General features: G+C 41.2%; 3 protein-coding genes across 3 annotated transcripts in view; 2 read left to right on the top strand and 1 right to left on the bottom strand.

The window, feature by feature from the left end:
• Nucleotides 1-20,000, top strand: part of LOC138972614 (galactoside alpha-(1,2)-fucosyltransferase 2-like) — a 162,790-nt gene that overhangs the window by 25,837 nt on the left and 116,953 nt on the right. The gene's annotated exons all lie outside the window — the stretch shown is intronic.
• LOC138974487 (uncharacterized) lies at nt 1,150-1,467 on the bottom strand. The gene has a single exon (XM_070347205.1). The coding sequence runs from the start codon at nt 1,465-1,467 to the stop codon at nt 1,150-1,152; it is 318 nt and encodes a 105-aa protein (XP_070203306.1).
• On the top strand, nt 7,429-14,071 carry LOC138972589 (collagen alpha-1(X) chain-like). Its single transcript, XM_070345245.1, has 3 exons — nt 7,429-7,903; nt 10,611-11,012; nt 11,356-14,071. The coding sequence occupies exons 1-3, from the start codon at nt 7,645-7,647 to the stop codon at nt 11,475-11,477; spliced, it is 783 nt and encodes a 260-aa protein (XP_070201346.1). The 5' UTR covers nt 7,429-7,644; the 3' UTR covers nt 11,478-14,071.

Consider the following 20,000-nt stretch of genomic DNA (forward strand, 5'->3'; position numbering starts at 1 on the left):
ATCTTTCTTTAAAAGTAACGTTCATAAATAATTGTTTTATTTCATTATCAGAAAGTGATAAATAATTCTTTGGAATTGATTATGTTCATTTTAGTGTTAAAGTGAGGTTTACCAGTTTTCAAGTTATTGGTTAAAGCGAAGTTGGAGTTATGTTATTTTCATTTATCTAAAGAAGAGGGATGTAATGATATCCATGATACCTGTGAATCACCAGGAACCCAGTACATCTGAGCTATAGCGGATACTGTTATATTATGCTTACTGAGAGTATTGTCCTTTCCCTTATGGCTGTACTTCCTGCAAGATGGATACCTCAATACAATGTTGAAACTGAACTACTTCTCCTGAGTCTGCAGTGAGCGTGAGTGAATGACACACATAAAACAACATGAACAGTAAACAATAACATCACATACTCATTTTAGCGTTAACCTCATAGGACATCGCAACTAAAACGTCTTTGTACTTGTGAGATAAGTTTCATGCACAATGTGTGCTTTAAGAAAAACAAGAGTGCATTAACGTAAGAGCACTGTTTTCAGTCAGAATTTCACCGAAATTACCAAAGGGCTGTGGCATATGCCGCAAACTAGCGACACGGTTCCATGTCACTTCAGCGCCAGCACTTCAGCACCAGAAATTCAGCGCCATACACTTCAGCGCGAGGATACTTCAGCGCCGTACACTTCAGCGTTGGGATTTTTCAGCACCGTACCTTTCAGCGTGTCGAAATTTTAGCGCCGTACATTGTAGCGCTGTACATTATAGCGCTAGAGGAAGACAGAGAGAGAGAGAGAGAGAGAGAGAGAGAGAGTGAGAGAGAGAGAGAGTTTGTGTTTGTCTGTGTGTGTGTATGTGTGTGTGTGTGTTTGTGTGTGTGTGCGCGTGTGTGTGTAAAAGTGTCTGCGAAACTGCAAAACTGAGTGACTAATAGGCTTGATTGAGTTTATCCCACAAAAATCTATTCTTTACCTTTATTTCTCAATAAAGCGTATGAATTAAAATGTCCATTCAAATCACTAAAATCAGTAAAATGTCATTAAATGAATTAGATTGCAATGTGCCCTAAATGAATAGCTGGAGGTGCCAGTTCAAGATCACACCGCGTCTCCTGACGTACTGAATAGCTTGTCTCTGAAGACGTCAACACTAGAACATGAAAGCAAAGGCGAGTCCTTCCATTGTTTCAAGCAGCCCCCGACCTCCGTCATTGTATTGTCTAACGATCGTCTTTATCCGTTTCTGTAAGTCTTTGTACTTGCGCCTTTTGGGCGCTAGAGCCTGGCCTCCCAGTAGACGTGTGACGTCCTCCTGGACTAGTGCCTGTTCTTTCTTGAGGGCCTCTATCAGCCTCCAAAGATTGGGGTAGCACGCCCCGACCACGTTCTGAAAGGCGTGATGCCACCCTTCACAGCTGTTGTTGGACTTGGCAGCATCAGTGAGGACGCGGTCGTGCACGTTCCACATGTCAATGGAGAACATCCCCCCGTGCTGAAATGTACGGCGCTAAAAAATACGGTGCTGAAAAGACGCCGCGCTGAAAGGTATGGCGCTGTAGTGCTGGCGCTAAAGTGACGTGTTACCAGCGACACCACTCCTTGCAAATGATATGTTAAAAATACAGAATGGAAAAGATAGAGGCTTAATAGACGAATTCCGAAAATAACTCTTGCTCTTTACTCAGACAAATATTGGAAAGACCAATCACGAGCGAGGTGTGTGTCGGAAACACGTGGACAGAAGTACGTGTGAAGTTATTTGTCAGAGGAAAGGCAAGGGTATTCACTCCTGTACAACCCATAATATAACCCGACGGAGTTATTTCCAAAAATCGTCTATTGACGGTACATTTTTATATTTAGTCAAGTTTTGTATGTGTATGTGCGTGTGTGTGTGCGTGCGTGTGTGCGTGTGTGTGTGTGTGTGTGTAGAGCGATTCAGACTAAACTACTGGACCGATCTTTATGAAATTTGACATGAGAGTTCCTGGGTATGAAATCCCCGAACGTTTTTTCATTTTTTTGATAAATGTCTTTGATGACGTCATATCCGGCTTTTCGTGAAAGTTGAGGCGGCACTGTCACGCCCTCATTTTTCAACCAAATTGGTTGAAATTTTGGTCAAGTAATCTTCGACGAAGCCCGGGGTTCGGTATTGCATTTCAGCTTGGTGGCTTAAAAATTAATTAATGACTTTGGTCATTAAAAATCGGAAAATTGTAAAAAAAAAATAAAAATTTATAAAACGATCCAAATTTACGTTTATCTTATTCTCCATCATTTGCTGATTCCAAAAACATATAAATATGTTATATTCGGATTAAAAGCAAGCTCTGAAAATTAAATATATAAAAATTATTATCAAAATTTTTTTTTCGAAATCAATTTAAAAACACATTCATCTTATTCCTTGTCGGTTCCTGATTCCAAAAATATATAGATATGATATGTTTGGATTAAAAACACGCTCAGAAAGTTAAAACGAAGAGAGGTACAGAAAAGCGTGCTATCCTTCTCAGCGCAACGAATACCCCGCTCTTCTTGTCAATTCCACGGGCACTGCCTTTGCCACAGGCGGTGGAGTGACGATGCTACGAGTATACGGTCTTGCTGCGTTGCGTTGCGTTCAGTTTCATTCTGTGAGTTCGACAGCTACTTGACTAAATATTGAGGGCCCCAAAGGGTTTAAAACCGTGATCGTGATTGGCGTTTTTTGACCTTTCTGTGACCGTGATTGCCGAAATTTCCATTTCTGTGATCGTGATGGGACTTTGCCCGTGATCCGTGATGACAAAAAAATCAAGTCTCGTGATCGTGATCGTCATTTGTTTTTGTGATCGTGATGGGCATTATTGCAAAGCATTTTATTTTCAACGTACATTTTTTCACAGCTGTATTACACTCTATGATCCTCTAGTCTATTCGGTAAGGAGCCAACCCCGATTGAAAGGGAAGCAACAACACATTCAGAAATATGATTTTGAGAGCGATTGCTTCCCTTTAAAAGAACCAATTACACACTGACAAAAAGAGATCTAATCAGAAGGCAAATTGCAAAAGTCTACCAAACTTCATCCAATGGAAGGGCTTCGTGCAAACGTTTTGAGTGAAATTCGAATTCGAAGATCAAAAATGGCGTGCAGCGGTACTGTCATCGAACTTCTGTTATATTTTGTGGATTCAAGCCAGACCAAAGCAGGCGGCGAGAATGCCTTCCTTGGTGGAAAGGTCAGGCTACGGGTCGGTCTTTCTGAAGACGAAATACCAAGGTATGTTGATCTATGTTGCTCTATGACTGTTCTGAATGTAGGCAAAGATCTTGAAATTTGTTCAAGATCTTTGAGTTTGAGTGAGATCATTGACATTACGGAGATTTAAGAAACGAAACGTTGGGACGTTTCGTTTTGAAGTTGTGGTAAACGTCATTATTTCGGGGGTCTCTCGCTGGAAAGGTGAAGGTCAACTGAAACGGAACGTGGAACGTCAAAACGCAGTCACGTTTTCCACCCCCAAAAAACGAACAATATTTCGTCAACTTTTGTGAGTATTTTTGCACACTAACAGTTTTATTTGTTGGCCATTTTATGCATTGCTAGATTCATCAACCCTTTCACAGTCTTTCAGCGCTGAGAATGTGTTCATTGGAGGTAGACAACTGTTGTGAACTGAAATATTTTGAAGGGTGCTGATCCTGGTACATTTATCCAACTTCATGGTGAGAAAGCAAATGGCGAAGCAGAAGTAGGTCATCGCATCGAATTTTTATTCTGGCTTCGTATGTGATCAGGTGCATGAATTGAAAAATGTGAAGCTCTTGTGCGTGCAATGCGAGTATGTCAATCCTTTATTGACTCGTGGAGTTGAAATTATGCCATGCCCAGTCAGCGGATCATATCCTGCCATGCCCGGCCTTTCATTCCGAAACGAAACGTGAATACATCTAAATCTTGTCTGCGGCCTATGCCGTCTCGTTACACGTTCCGTTTCGCGGGGTGACTCATTCACCAAACGAAACGAGCTGCAAAACGAAACGTGCTGTCCTTTGAATCTCCCTAGTGTCGACATTGCCACGTCCGGCTGTCACTCGCTCAGTGTGACCTCGACTGGCTTGAGATCGAGTCTGCGTTTAGCCAAAACCGAAACTAGAAATGTGTTTTTCATCCCAGCAACGTGGACACGCTTGGCATAGATTCTAATTTCGCTTCTTTGCATTAAGCTTGGATTTATTTTAGCGCCTGTAAACTTTAATATCAACAATGGGTTAAATTCAGAAACAATGGCGGGGAGACGCGCCAGTTTGGGTCACTTGATCCTCATGTCAAAGACGATCAAAGTCATGTTCGTTGGGGATTTTGTCAGGCATGCTACTTTTCCGGTAATTGCCGGAAATCCGATAAAGCCGTTTTCAAAATCCGGTAAAGTCAAATTTTTTCCGGTGAAGTTGAACAATTTCCGCAAAAACGATCCGTGTGAATATCGCGCAACGCGACCGGGCGCCGGTCTCAATGAAGCCAGCGCACAGTAGTGTTGTTTTCACCAGTTTGGAGGTGTGTTGAATGGTGGTGGGGGGAGGCTAAAATGGGATTTTTAACAAGATCACAACACTATTACAACCCCTAAAATGATGCCCAGAATGCACCAGATTGCACAGATTTTAACCGTTTTTTGAAAAAAGTTCCGGGGGGGCATGCCCCCGGACCCCTCTAGTTGGCTCGCCTGCTTCGCAGGCTCAGGCTTGTGGCTTCGCTACTGGTACTGCGCGCTTCTTTCAGGTAAAACCGTTTTTGGCCTGTAGCATTCCTGTTTTTTATTCAAGGCCATGGAACCAGGCGATGGTGTACCTCAAATTGTACGGCAAAGTTGAAAATAAAAAAACCCATCACACATACATGTACTTTAATTTCAATCCACCCAATAGTTTTTGAGAAAATGGGTTTACAAGATTTAGCTCTGGAAATGTGAAATTGTGCAAGTATATATTCATGTGTGTGAGTGAGGGTGTGGGGGTTGAATGTGTATGAGTGGAGAGAGAGAGAGAGAGAGAGAGAGAGAGAGAGAGAGAGAGAGAGAGAGAGAGAGAGAGAGAGAGAGAGGGAGAGAACGAGAGAGAGAGAGAGAGAGAGAGAGAGAGAGAGAGAGAGAGAGAGAGAGAGAGAGAGAGAGAGAGAGAGAAAAAAACCCCAATGAAAACAACATTCTTGTTACTGATTACAAATCATGATATGTATTTCTATGTGTGTATGAAAGAGAATTCAAAAAATAATTATAAAAAAGTGCAACAGTTGTCACTTTGTGTTGAATAAACAATAGATCCAGAGGAGCGAATAACTGTGTGGTTGTGTTTACTTTGACACGTGCTTTCTGTACATGCAACTTTTACCGTGACCGTGATTTGCCACTGGTGTTCGTGATCGTGAAAACAAAAATCAAGGTAACTGTGATCGTGAAAGCGAAAATTTCCCTTCCCGTGATCGTGATGATACCCCCCCTTTGGGGCCCTCAATATTGTATTTTCGCCTTACGCGACTTGTTAGATTATGCTGATAACAGCACGATAGCCTAGCGAGAGTTTTCTTTCTGAGCTAGTAAATGGTGTGGTTGGTGGTTTTTATTTTACAATCACTAGTTTTGTGAGGCTTTTAAGCGACACGTGATAGCACATTGGGTACCTTAGGGTGTTACTAGAATTTTGAATCCCAGGTTAGATTAATGTCAAATAATGTGCATAGCTTCCTCCAAGCAATACATATGTTGGCATCCCTGGAACAAAAAGGAGAGGTCACAACATTCATTCTGGGAGTCGTCGAATATGATTTTCTCTACAACTCTATGTTTTTGACTGTGATCGTCATTGACATTCCGTGCCTTGTGTATGATAAACAATAGATTTTCTTTGGTACAGAAATATATAGAAAGTATCAATATATATTACTGAATAAAACGTATCTGGAATAGTATCCAGGATTGTCGAAGTCGATCATACAAATTGTCATTAATTTCGTGGTAAAAGCTTAAAAAGACAATGACCCTGAGCCAAATCATGTTTAGATGTGAACACATGTAAGTTCATTAGGCCAAAAAAAAAAATTGTCTGTTTAGGGTAACATGACCAAAAAAAGTAGGGTCGGTAGGTAGGTATTTTTTGTTTTTTTGTTTTTTGTTTGTTTGTTTGTAAATGCTATGTTGGCTGAACATTCACTTCTTATATTTGATGAATACATGTTTCAAAACTAACGTATAAATAAAACAGAGAGAAAGGGAGAGAAAGAAACGCCAAATGTCTCTTTTTAGCATTTTTACCTCTTTTTTTTTTTTTTTTTTTTTTGAAATCAAAAAAAAGTTTTTGGGTCGGCGCCAAATCGATAGGGTCGGTCGGGTTACCCTAAACAGACAATTTTTTTTTGGCCTTATGTACAGTATCAAAAGCACAAAAGAAAATAGAGTGTTACCTTTCTGATTGTTCCACATTAGAATTTGTCCACACCAAAACCAAACCCCTACGTCCTAGCTTACAAACATGAACACAATATTTGATTCTCACTGAGTAGTTCATAAGAAATTGTGTGCACATGTTGTTCTCAACGATGGGACAAAAAGATTGAGGGGTCAGCTTATCGGTTTAAAACAATTCAAACTATGTGGAGAATGAGCTGGGAAGAGCAATCGAGGAACTAGAGCGCTGGTATTCACAGTCGTAAATCAAAAGTTACAACGACGGCTTGAGTGGTTCGCACATTTTATTACCAAAACATTAAATATACAGGATGTTGAAATAGATTTTAGATCACTTCACGACAAATCTATTCACTGTGTTTTCAAAAATTCTTTGGTTTCCGATACGTTCAGAGCAAATAATCGAGTATTGTTCTTGTTTTGTCTGAAAAAAGGAAAGTAACTCCTTGTATGATTGAAGCAAATGACGCCCCCCCCCCCCACCCACAAAAAAACACAATGGAAAATACTTGATATTAACTGGAAAGCCTTGAATCGTCACAATATTTCAAGAAAACCTGTATTTCTCCTAAAGACATTATCATTTCCAGTTCCAGTGTATCTGCAAAAAACAAAACTATTGAAAAAGACAAAGCAGCAACTCCACTGTCTTGCAAACTTCGTGTAGACAGGCAAGAAAAGACAAAGCAGCAACTCCACTGTCTTGCAAACTTCGTGTAGACAGGCAAGAAAAGACAAAGCAGCAACTCCACTGTCTTGCAAACTTCGTGTAGACAGGCAAGAAAAGACAAAGCAGCAACTCCACTGTCTTGCAAACTTCGTGTAGACAGGCAAGAAAAGAAAAGATAGTGATGGTACTCTCCCATGTTATATAACATTGTTTTCAACAGACCAGTCAACTCCTGGATTCAGCTTCAATGTAAGACTTTCCTCCGACACACACTTAACTACTTACAGACAAAAACTCCAGTGGGACGAGGTGATCCTTAATAATAATAATAATAATAATAATAAAGTGTATTTATATTGCGCCTATCCCTTACAAAAAACAAAAATATTTGGCTCTAAGCGCATTACAACATGTGTAGGGACTTGGTACAATCAAGTCTGACAAATACAATAACACAATATCCTTAACGAGGGAAATGCCTACGATCCAAATACAGGTATCTTCACAGCTCCTGTTAACGGGATGTACTTCTTTGCCGTCACCACCACGACTCCGGATTCTATTGTCAAAACAAGAGCTGATGCAGACATCATGGCGGACGACGTGAGAGTGTGTCGAATAGATTCCAACGTTGACTATGACGTTGGATCTTGCCAGGGAGCTGTTGAACTGTCTAAAGGCCAACGGGTGTGGGTACAGCCTGTTCATTCGATTACTTCTTTCAAAGCGAGTGCTTCAACCTTTACTGGCTTCCTCTCCACACACCCTCTTGGTTATACAGGTGAGTCAAATGTCATATTAGAAATTGAATGAGAGTAGATTATAACGCAGTCTGCCCAACACATTTTTTTTAATTTTAAAAATGAAGGTTTTTTTATGTGACTGCGAGTAAAAAGTGTTGCTTAAGAGAATATGTATTCCTGCAAGGTATACCTTTGTTTGTCACACATTGTCATACTTCATTGACGCAACAACGCTGACTTTGTCAAATTTGGAAACTCCATCATCGATTGTATGAAGTGCACTTGCGTGTGCTGGACATTGTTTATACTCGTATAGCTTTCCCCGAAGCTGCAAAATGCATTTCAAAGACAATGGTACATAAATGGCATCGGTTGACATCCAGGAATGACCAACACCCCCTTCCGATCACCAGGGGCGAATACAAAATCCTCAGAGCTAGTAGAGATCGTCCGGCAGCTAGGCCTGCAAAAATTACAATCAAATGCAAACAACTTTTGGACGCTCTTTCGAGTTTTAAAACCTAATACAAATACTACACATGCAGGCACTTCTCACTTCTGAAAAAAACCGACGCCATGTTCTAATGAAACAAGAACGAGGCTCGTTATCGGGATGATGATGATAAAATCGTTTATTTAACGTCACTCTGTAAAAACATTGGCGACATTTGTCTTAGATTAAAAACACACACAGGCGCGCACACAAACTTTATCTTTATGTTCAGTGGTTCACCGGTTATCGACCGGCACGGTTGGCCTAGTGGTAAGGCGTCCGCCCCGTGATCGGGAGGTCGTGGGTTCGAACCCCGGCCGGGTCATACCTAAGACTTTAAAATTGGCAATCTAGTGGCTGTTCCGCCTGGCGTCTGGCATTATGGGGTTAGTGCTAGGACTGGTTGGTCCGGTGTCAGAATAGTGTGACTGGGTGAGACATGAAGCCTGTGCTGCGACTTCTGTCTTGTGTGTGGCGCACGTTATATGTCAAAGCAGCACCGCCCTGATATGGCCCTTCGTGGTCGGCTGGGCGTTAAGCAAACAAACAAACACACCGGTTATCGGGACTCGGGCTTGCTTCTAGCGTTTAACTCGAGCCCCAGTCGAGATTTGAAAAACAATGGTGTCACAAAATCCAAAATTGTATCTATCATCAAATAATAACTTGAAAAGTCTGATACAAAAAAAAAAAGGATGACACAAAGTATGGAACGCCAAAACTGACTTTTTACCCGTTATTAATTTCAGTAGATTTCCCTCATGTGCGGCAAAACTGACTTTTACTGGGTAGAATCTATAGGTAGGTTTTGGAAATCTACCGGGTATTTCTGCATTTAATTAGCTCAAGAGAAAGACAGACAGAGAAACACACAGAGAGAAACGGAAAGTGTTGCATTATTGTTGGATTCACCAGACCTATGGTATGATCAATTGTCGAAAATCGAAATTGAAAACAGAAAGGTCATAAAAAGAGCCACTGTGAAGACAGTGGGCTTGTCACACCATCAAAGCTTTGCTGGTCAAGTCCTTAGGCCTAAAAAAAAAAATAGGTGTGGTTACGGTAACCCGGCCTACCCTATTTTTAGGGGCCGATCCTATAACTTTTTATTACATTTGTCAAAAAAAAAAACAACCGAGTGCAAAAAACGCAATGAAAGCGAAAGCGCCCGTGTCGCACACTTATTTCCCTTGTCAAGTAGGTTTAATTTGTACACATTAGAAAAAAAAGTTTAAAAAAAAAAAGTGATTGCCTACCTACCTACCCTATTTTTTTTGGATATGTTACCGTAACCACACCAATTTTTTTTTTTGGCCTTATCTAACACGTTTATGGGGCCTGCCGCTCGCCACGCTCGGCCGCGCTGCACTAATTACCTGCGTGAAGTAAACCGATTAGGGGATGTGGCAGGCTGTGTATGCGTCTATACGGAAACATGTCACAATTTCAAGTGAATGAAAGACAACACAGGCCAACAGCTCATAATTAAGATATAAAGAAACCCCATCTGAAGTGCTTGTACGAACTGTTACTGTAGCCTAACACTGAGCTCCCACTCCACACCCACCCCTAACTTTCTCTCAATCTGTTTCTCTGTCTCTGCCGCTATCTCTGTCTCTCTCTGTCTCTGTCTCCCAGTCTCTGTCTCTGTCTGTCTGCCTGTCTCTGTCTCTCTGTCTCTTTGTCTGTCTGGCTGTCTGTCTCTGTCTGTCTCTCTTCTGTCTCTCTCTCTCTCTCTCTCTCTCTCTCTCTCTCTCTCTCTCTCTCTCTCTCTCTCTCTCTCTCTCTCTCTCTCTCTCTCTTTTGCCAATCAAATGCAGAAATATCCGGTAGATTAGCAAGTCTTATATCGAGTAAAAAGTCCGTACCGGCGCATATTTTTTTAAATGTATTTTTGACGAAATAAACATGGCTCGTGTTGAAAAATACAAAGTCGCCCGAGCATATAGATATAATGCTCACATTTTGGATGCAACTTCCGTGATAGCATGCCGAATAGTACACAAATGCCAGACAAGATGCTACATAGTAAAGCCTATTCCTCGCTGATCGTAGCACAATTTTGGATCGTATCATCGCTCGCCTATTCTGTGTGTGAAATAAAAGCCTGAGTCATGTATACTTTCATTGTGTCGTTATGACTGTTTTAAGAGATATGGGGCTAGTGAATATTTCTAGCGGGCTAATGACATCCTTGAAGTAAAACAGTTTTAGATTTGCAGTAAAGACAAAATGCATTGTGTGTTCAATAGGCATGGCTACACCCTGGTTCGGCTTCAACGCTAGATTTTCTTCAAACGCTGATTTTGCGTCTAACGCGAAAAAACTCCAGTGGGACAATGTGATCTTTAACAAGGGATGTGCCTACGATCCAAATACAGGAAACTTCACAGCTCCTGTCAGCGGGCTGTACTTCTTTGCCGTCAACACAAGGGCTCCGTTTCGAAAAGCCAATGTAGACATCATGGCTGACGACGTTAGAGTGTGCCGGATTGATTCTAAGAGAGAGGACGACGCAGGATCGTGCCAGGGAGCTGTTGAACTGTCCAGAGGCCAACAGGTGTGGGTTCAGTCCTACGGCACCAGCAATTCATACAGAGCAAGTGCGTCCTCCTTCACGGGTTTTCTCTACACACCCTCTCTGGGTTGTGCAGGTGAGTCAAAAACAACACTCAGAAGATGTAATAGTTGTGTGGGGAGGGGCTCTCTCTCTCTCTCTCTCTCTCTCTCTCTCTCTCTCTCTCTCTCTCTCTCTCTCTCTTTCTCTCTCTCTCTCTTTCTCTCTCTCTCTCTCTCTCTCTCTCTCTCTCTTTCTCTCCCCCCCCTCCCCGTCACCCTCACCGGTCATTAAGCCCTATTCCATCTTTAAACACCATCATTCGTTCGGAATTTATTTTCGGGGTTATTTTTCTCCAATTTTCAGTGACTATAACTGTGTTCGGCTGATCAGATTATAGGGGTTCTGCTGTCTAACCGGTTTTATTCTGTAATCGACAGACTTGACCACCCAGCCGTCCATCTTTAACGTCAGATTGTCGTCAGACAAGAACATCACCAATACAATCCTGTGGGATAAAGTGATCTTGAACCACGGCCAAGCCTACAACTTGCACCGGTAGCTTCACGGCTCCCGTCTGCGGACATTATTTTTTTGCCGTCACCACCACCAGGTCTCGCTTTAACTCACATATCATGGCGGGCGATGTGGCAGTGTGTCGAGTTCACTCTTCACTTAGTTCTGACGCAGGATCCTGCCAAGGTGCTGTACATCTTGACAAAGGCCAGCGAGTCTGGGTCGAGTTTAACAACAAAAATAGACAGAATTTCTTGGGGGAGGTTTCCAGCTTTACTGGCTTTCTCATTAAAGCTGATTCAGATTAGATTATTTGATTAAAATATGGTTTGCAAGTTGCGGAACATCTAATACTTGCCAGAGCAGATAGTCTTTTGAATGCAGACTTTGGCGATCATGATACAAAGGAATGGCACTGGTTCTGTACAAGGCTTGTTTCTCGAGATAGGTTTGACCACGAGCTTGCATATGACGTCATTTCACCTTTCTAATTCCCAGATATGTTAGTTGTCCAATAAGTGTAATTTCCCAGTTCTGTGTTCTTCTGTCGTTTTGATTGACCTGAAATGTTGAGAAAAGTAATGACATCTTATTCATGCGACCCAGCTGAATATAAAAAGAAACGAAAACGTGGAGAAGTGCCTTTGGGTCTTGAAAGACTTTGTAAAACAACGAATTCATCCTTGGAAGAAAAATAATGAAAATGTCTGCTTGTCGTCTGCTTTGAAATTGGGGAGATTTTACTGTGTACATACAGTAACACGTCAAAATACCATTAGGATTGGACAATGATTGTGTTCGTTGCTTTTTTCCGAGCTGTGTATTGTTAGATTACGTGACAAAAATATATGAATATAATACTCGCAAAAACTTTGGATCGTTTGCTCCGAAACTGCAAAAATATGAATGTTGTAATTTTGAACCTCCTCTAACAATGAAGGAACGGGATGACACAATGAATACGATTACTTAAAGGCATATGTACTCGATGACTATACACGCTAATTGCTTTACCAGCAGCTGGAGACATGCTAAGGCCTAAAAAAAAAATAGGTGTGGTTACGGTAACCCGACCTACCCTATTTTTAGGGGCCGATCCTATAACTTTTTATTACATTTGTCAAAAAAAAAAAAAAAAAAAAAAACCGAGTGCAAAAAACGGAATGAAAGCGAAAGCGCCCGTGTCGCACACTTATTTCCCTGTCAAGTACGGTAGGTTTAATTTGTACACATTAGAAAAAAAAGTTAAAAAAAAAAAAGTGATTGCCTACCTACTTACCCTATTTTTTTTGGCTATGTTACCGTAACCACACCTTTTTTTTTGGGGGGGGCCTAAATTAGGTTCCCTGCAAAATATTGTGGTCTAGGACCCCTTCAATGTTGAGATATGTTAATTTTCATTTTGATCTGGATCGTCCTATTTATAGATTTGGCAACACATGTAACGTTGATGCAAGGGAGCTAACACCGCGGCTTTGTTGACATCCTCACTTTTTCAGAGGCTAGAACAAGCTGTAATGCATGTATTATGGTCCGCGCATGGTGACATATCGTCATTATATGGTCTTATGGGCAAACTACACTTTGTAAACACGGGAGCGCGTACATATGCCTTTAAGTTTACCTGCCGTTTTGTATGAAAAAATAATGAAAGGCATTAAAAACGGTTTTGCACTTGGGCAGAGAGAATCCGGAAAACCTACTTATTTTTAAGGCTAAGCAATGTTTTGAGCCAAAGGAAGCAACTGTTTGTTGGCACCAAATTCCAACCAAACATTCTTTGGGAAAAATAGAAATGCGCGCTGTTTAAGGCATGTTTTGAGCGACAAGGCTGCTAGATCATGCAAACAGCGGTTTCAATCCTTGCCATAATGTTTGATATCGGTGAATAAAAGATCAGTTGATATGTTGATTTCCCTTTATTGACTAATGTGCAACAACAATAAAACATGCTTACTTTTACTTGTCGTTTCCTTTTGTAGCTTTGCAAAAGTTGTACAAAATAAACGTTTACATTCTTCAGATATGTTAATCTCTATGTACTTCCCTGTTTGCACTATCACAATATCATGAAAGTGTACTTTTGTTTTCAGTTTGTCATTAATTTTCATCAATCGTTCATTTTTAACTCGATACTTGTATAACCTTTTCTGAATTTATTGTTGTATTTTTTTCCTTTTCTTCATACATGCCAGAATGTTTGTACCTTGCTTCACCGAAAACGTGTTTGTTTTTTGTAAAAACGTAACCATTAGCTTGCAAATAAGGGTTGCAATCTTTAATAATTGGGTACTTTCTAAGATCGGCTGATAGGTTGATTTCACTTTATTGACAAATTAATGTGCAACAACAACAAAACAACATTGAAAAAAGAAGAAACAAAAACTGCAACGAATTAACGGTCCCAGTTGTTACTCGAAGGACCACCTACTGCTTTATGAAAACAAAAAGTGTAGGGAAAGAGCTAATTGTATAGCTAGTATAAACATGTTTGTGACATTTTTGTGTGTTGCATGATTGTATTGAATCCAGTTGTATATATCTACTAGTTTCTTTCAGTTACAACCTTTTGAAAATATGTTATATTCATCCTGTTTGTGTTTTAAAAGGAACGAACACTACGTATTATACGTTGATTAAACAACAAACATAAAATACGTGTGTGTGTGTGCATGGGTTTGTGTCAAAGAGATAAGCGAGAGAGAGAGAGAGAGAGAGAGAGGGGGGGGGGGGGAACAAAAACAGAGAATTAGAGAGAGAGAGAAGACACATCGTTATTTTCGAGGGTTGTAACTTCTTCTTCTTTTTCTTCTTCTGAGTTCGTGGGCTATAACTCCCACGTACATTCGTGTTTTTGCCCCGCCATTTAGGCAACCGTACGCCGCTTTCGGAGGAAGCATGCTGGGTATTTTCGTGTTTCTATAACCAGCCCGAATTCTGACATGGATTACAGGATCGTTTCCGTGCGCACTTGGTCTTGTGCGGAAAAGATCCTGTAATCCATGTCAGAGTTCGGTGGGTTATAGAAACACGAAAATACCCAGCATGCTTCCTCCGAAAGCGGCAAAAACGCAGTTAAACAAATGAACAGATTGCAAAAAAACAAGTGTACGTGGGAGATTGAGCCCACGAACGCAGAAGAAGAAGACAACACTCGACAAGGCTGAAAGAAAAGGACTGGCGGGGCCTCGGATGCTTATCACACATAGCACAAGGCTGAAAGAAAAGGACTGGCGGAGCCTCGGATGCTTATCACACATTGCATTAGGCTGAAAGAAAAGGACTGGCGGAGCCTCGGATGCTTATCACACATAGCATTAGGCTGAAAAACAAAATGCGCTCCGCGAAGCGCAACCAGTCGATGGCTGCCAGTCGACTGGTGACTTATGTCCCTCCCCCACCCACCTACATATTCTTCTTATATGTGTGTGTGTGTGTGTGTGTGTGTGTGTGTGTGTGTGTGTGTGTGTGTGTGTGTGTGTGTGTGTGAGAGAGAGAGAGAGAGAGAGAGAGAGAGAGAGAGAGCGAGAGAGAGATCAGGAGATGTACTTTACTAATGCAAAAGGACTCGAGAGAGAGAGCTCACTGACTGACTAAGAGAAGACAAGGACAGGTCGGCCATTTCTCTCTCCCATAAACACACACACACACACACACACACACACATGTACGCGCGCGCGCATTGACGCACGCACAAAACACACACAGTACAAGAGACGATTCTGGTTTTTCACATCAACGTCGTTCAGCCAGTGTGAGAGTGTGTGTGTGGTTGATTTAGCCACTTGCAACCTCCTGTCAAAACTTGACTACATGTAAACATGACATTACCATAGTACAGTGGAACTGTTGGAGCACTAAAACAACTGAATGGTTTTTAAGTCCACGAGAAGTGTGACGTCATAGCAGTGCAGTCGCTCAATGTATATTATAATAAACTTCCAAAATTGAGGCTTTTATTATTCTCCAGTAGTGGTTTTAGTGAACAAAGGGAAGCAAATGCGAGTGTGAACCTTCTGCCGCACCAACCTTAGTTATGCTGCGTAACTCAGATTAACCTTAAAACTAGTAAAAGGTTAAACATATTAAACGTGTATTATCCCAAAGGGTGCAAGGCTAAACACTGCACCGACGGAATAGCAGAAACTAACCATAACTTTTAATGCTTGTATGTTATTTCTTACGAGGAAACTTTTTATATGTAAAATGTTGAATTTTAATGTCTAATGTAAAGCGCCATGAGACTGCCATTTGACGGTGAACAGCGCTATAAAAGAATGTTTTATTATTATTACTATTATAACTCAGTACACTGGGTGGTGGTAGGCGTTTTTAACGAACGACACTGCTCCTGGAAACTAATGAATTAAACTACCCAGCGAGCAGATCACGAGAGTTGGTTGATGATATTTTAAACTCAAAAGTTCAACTATTAAATGACGGATCGGTGACATGACGGATCGGTGACATGACGGATCGGTGACATGACGGATCGGTGACATGACGGATCGGTGACAAGGTTACCAGACACGGTCATACAGAGTCTCACTGCTATCGATTTAACCCTTGTAACTATAACACGATGTTGGGGTACTCAGACTGGACAGTGTCCCATATATATATATATATGTCGTAACGAAATCTGGTAATTGCCGAATTCGTGAAATCGGCAACCTATTTGCCGAATTCGTGAAATCGGCAATCGCTTGCCGAGAACGCGAATTCGACAGGCTATTGCCGAAATCGTGAAAGGCCAGATTAAAGTTGTCGAATTCGTGAAATCGGCAACGGATTTCACGTAATCGTCAATCGATTTCACGAAATCGACGATTTTGTCGATTTCACGAATTCGGCAACGTTAAACATGTTTTGGTGCAACAGAATGTAGTGTAGCTGAGCTGTCACGCGTCTGATGGCAAACTGAACTGTTCTCTGTGCTCATCTTCTTCTTCTTCTTCGTCCTGTGGTAACCCCGTCGACTTGGAGTTAACTCCACAATGTTCAGTCACTTTCACGTGCATATCGGTCTTTATGTAATTGAAATAAACGGTGAAAAATAGTCACCCTTTAAAAAGAAAAATGTGGAGCCCAAATTATATTCACAATTTCCTTCATAACAAGGAAGCTTTTAATGACGGAGGCGCTGTTTGCCGACAGGTTTGATGATGCCATCAGAAAAGAGAAATTTAGCGTGCACATTCTACAAATTAGAAAGGATTACAATACAATGATTTCAACACTTGCTGGTCTGCACTCCGCTCATGGCGGACAAGGGTTTTCCAAGTGCTCTTGCGGGTCAACCTGCTCATCAAAACGATGCACATGCAAGAAATCCGCCGTGAAGTGCAACAGCCACTGCCACCCAAGAAACGGGAAATGTACCAACAAATAAGACGTCGTGGAAAGTTGTGGTGTTACCTTACTTGTAACATTACACATGGATGATACATTATACTTACCTTAGACACGGATATTACATGTCGTCTTGAGCAATTACACTTTTCCTACTTTTTCGACTTCTCTTGTCCCTGACGTTTCGTGGGACTGACGTTGTGGCGTAACATCACTTGCGTTGCACATAAATGGTCTTGATCAATAATACTATTTTCAGTTGTTTCTTGTCCTTGTATTTTCCTGGAACGTTATGGTAGCTTATACTCACCTTAGACACGAATATTACATGTCGTCTTGAGCAATTGCTGTTTTCCTACTTTTTCGACTTCTCTTGTCCCCGACGTTTCGTGCGACTGACGTTGTGGCGTAACATCACTTACCTTGCACATACATGGTCTTGAGCAATTACCGTACTACTATTTTCAGTTGTTTCTTGTCCCTGTATTTTGTTGCTTAACTTACCTTAGACACGGATACTACATGTCGTCTTGAGCAATTTCTGTTTATTTACTTTTCCAACTTGTCTTTTCCCTGAAATTTCCCCTTTTCCCTGAAATTTGCACATGCATGGTCTTCAGCAATGATAATTATTAAACAAACAAAAATGCCGTGCTTGTTCATGCCATTGTCATTCTACGCACATACACACCACCACCACCACCACCACCACCACCACCACACAAGACACACACACACACACCACTACCACACAAGACACACCCCCACCACCACCACCACCACAACCACACAAGACACGCACACACACACACACACACACCACCACACAAGACCCGCAAGACCACACCACGCACACACACACACCACCACCAAAACCATCATCACACAAGACACACACACACACCACCACCACACAAGACACACACACACACACACCACCACCACCGCCACCACACAAGACACACACACGTACACACACACACACACACACACACACACACATATACACACGCAGTCACACACAAGGCCATATTCACCGATTTACCTTCCTCTATCTCATTTATTCAGTCAACTCGTGACAAATCGGCTACAGAAAATTCTGTTGTACCAAAACCTGTTTAAAGTTGCCGAATTCGTGAAATCGACAAAATCGTCGATTTCGTGAAATCGATTGCCGATTTCGTGAAATCAGTTGCCGATTTCACGAATTCGACAACTTTAATCAGGCCTTTCACAATTTCGGCAATAGCCTGCCGAATTCGCGTTCTCGGCAAGCGATTGCCGATTTCACGAATTCGGCAAATAGGTTGCCGATTTCACGAATTCGGCAATTACCAGATTTCGTTACGACATATATAATTATATCCGGTCAGCCAAACTACTATTTCTAACGCCGATCCCGACATAACAGAGTCCAGCACACAGGAACATTATGTTAATAGTAAAGCAAACTGGCCCACCTTACAGGACCTATCAACCAAAATTAACCTCGAGGAATTTAAAAACGAGGATATTATGATAACCTACGCAAATGCATTATTTCAGCAGCAGAGTTAAGGCTGGAGTATACACCTGAGGCCATATTTCAAAGTGGTTAGGCAGTTTTAAAGGTTTGTTGGCTCACGAAGTGTAGCCCATGCGATCGTAACTTTGTTGGCTCACGAAGTGTAGCCTATGCGATCGTAACTTTGTCTGTCTGTGCGTTTGTGCGTGTGCGTGTGTGTGTGTGTGTGTGTGTGTGCGTGTGTATGTCTGTGGTAGAAACTTTAACATTTCCGAGTCTATGTGTGAGTGGTTATCCAAGACTATGGATAAAGCTCGCATAAGATTACGTCACGGTCAAAAGTGTTTGACGTCAATTAATGCATCATGACGGCATGCCTCCCTGTAGTCTTTCTCTCTCGCGTGGTGTGTGTGGTCTCGGTCATTGTTATTTTGAGCGGGCCGAGACTATTTGGCAGTCGTGTCCCTGTAAGTAGGCTACATGCAGACAGACAGATCTAGATCTAGTGTCTCTCTTTCTTGCACAGTGTCACCTAAGCTTACTGTGTGTGTGGGTGTGTGGGTGTGACGGAGTGATTGAGTTTGTGTTACTGTTTGTCTATTTCTTACGTGAGCCTTGAAGGCTTCGCCTCTTGTTTTTATGTTAGTTCAGTGTTTTGTTTATCAGGAAAAAACAAAATCAATAGAGCTTGTCGCGCAACATTTTGAGATAGCGACTGAAGTTTGAGCATAGGTATGAAATTTTTTCACGCAAACCCTACTGAAGAAATTGTGATATTGTATTGTGAATATGTTAACAACAAAACAATCGATTGATCAGAAACTGAAGAAGAGAAATAGGGAAGCAAAATAGAACATCAAACATAGTGATTTTACAGGTGAATTTGGAAAAAAACACCTTATGTATCCATTTTTGAAGCCCAATTTGAAGCATGGAACACAGTCAAACATAAATTAAAAGTGTTAAAGTGGTTACAGTGTTCAGAAATAGTGTTAAATAACAAGTTGAGTTATCCCTCTTCACAAATTTTAAAAGAAATACACCTCTTGTCGCGCAAAATTTTGAACTGTGATGCTTTTACTACCCCCACCCCCTACTCATTTTTCAGAAAAGAGTGCATATTATCTTCCAAATAGACAAGCAAGGTAGTCAGATGATCAAAACTTAAGAACAAAAATAGGGAAGCAAAATAGAACATGCAACATAGTGATTTAACTGGTGAATTCAGAAAAAAACAACTTTCTTTTACTCATTTTATTAGCTGAATTTAAAGCTTGGATGACAGAAAAAAATAAATTAAAAGTGCAAATCTGGTTACAGTGTTCAGAAATATTGTTAGATACCAAGTTGAGTTATCCCTCTTCATCACAGTTAAAAGAAACGCACCTCTTGTCGCGCAAAATCTTGAACTGTGATGCTTTTACTACCCCTACCCCCTACCCATTCTTCAGAAAAGAGTGCATATTATCTTCCAAATAGAAAGGCAAGGTAATCAGATGATCAAAAACTTCATAACAGAAATAGGGAAGCAAAAATGAACACCCAACAGAGTGATTTAACTGGTGAATTCAGAAAAAACACACTTGTTTACTCATTTTATAAGCTGAATTTAAAGCTTGGATGACAGAAAAAAATAAATTGAAAGTGCTAAAGTGGTTACAGTGTTCAGAAATAGTGTTAGATACCAAGTTGAGTTATCCCTCTTCATCACAG

This window comes from Littorina saxatilis, linkage group LG8 (assembly GCF_037325665.1).
Source record: "Littorina saxatilis isolate snail1 linkage group LG8, US_GU_Lsax_2.0, whole genome shotgun sequence".
NCBI classification, from domain to species: Eukaryota; Metazoa; Mollusca; class Gastropoda; order Littorinimorpha; family Littorinidae; genus Littorina; species Littorina saxatilis.

Bases quoted from the DNA above. Each gene is read 5' to 3' on its own strand.
- LOC138974487 (XM_070347205.1), bottom strand. From the start codon at position 1,467: ATGTGGAACGTGCACGACCGCGTCCTCACTGATGCTGCCAAGTCCAAC.
- LOC138972589 (XM_070345245.1), top strand. From the start codon at position 7,645: ATGTACTTCTTTGCCGTCACCACCACGACTCCGGATTCTATTGTCAAA. The intron at 7,904-10,610 runs GTGAGTCAAATG...TGTGTTCAATAG, and splicing joins ACACCCTCTTGGTTATACAG to GCATGGCTACACCCTGGTTC. The intron at 11,013-11,355 runs GTGAGTCAAAAA...TGTAATCGACAG, and splicing joins ACCCTCTCTGGGTTGTGCAG to ACTTGACCACCCAGCCGTCC.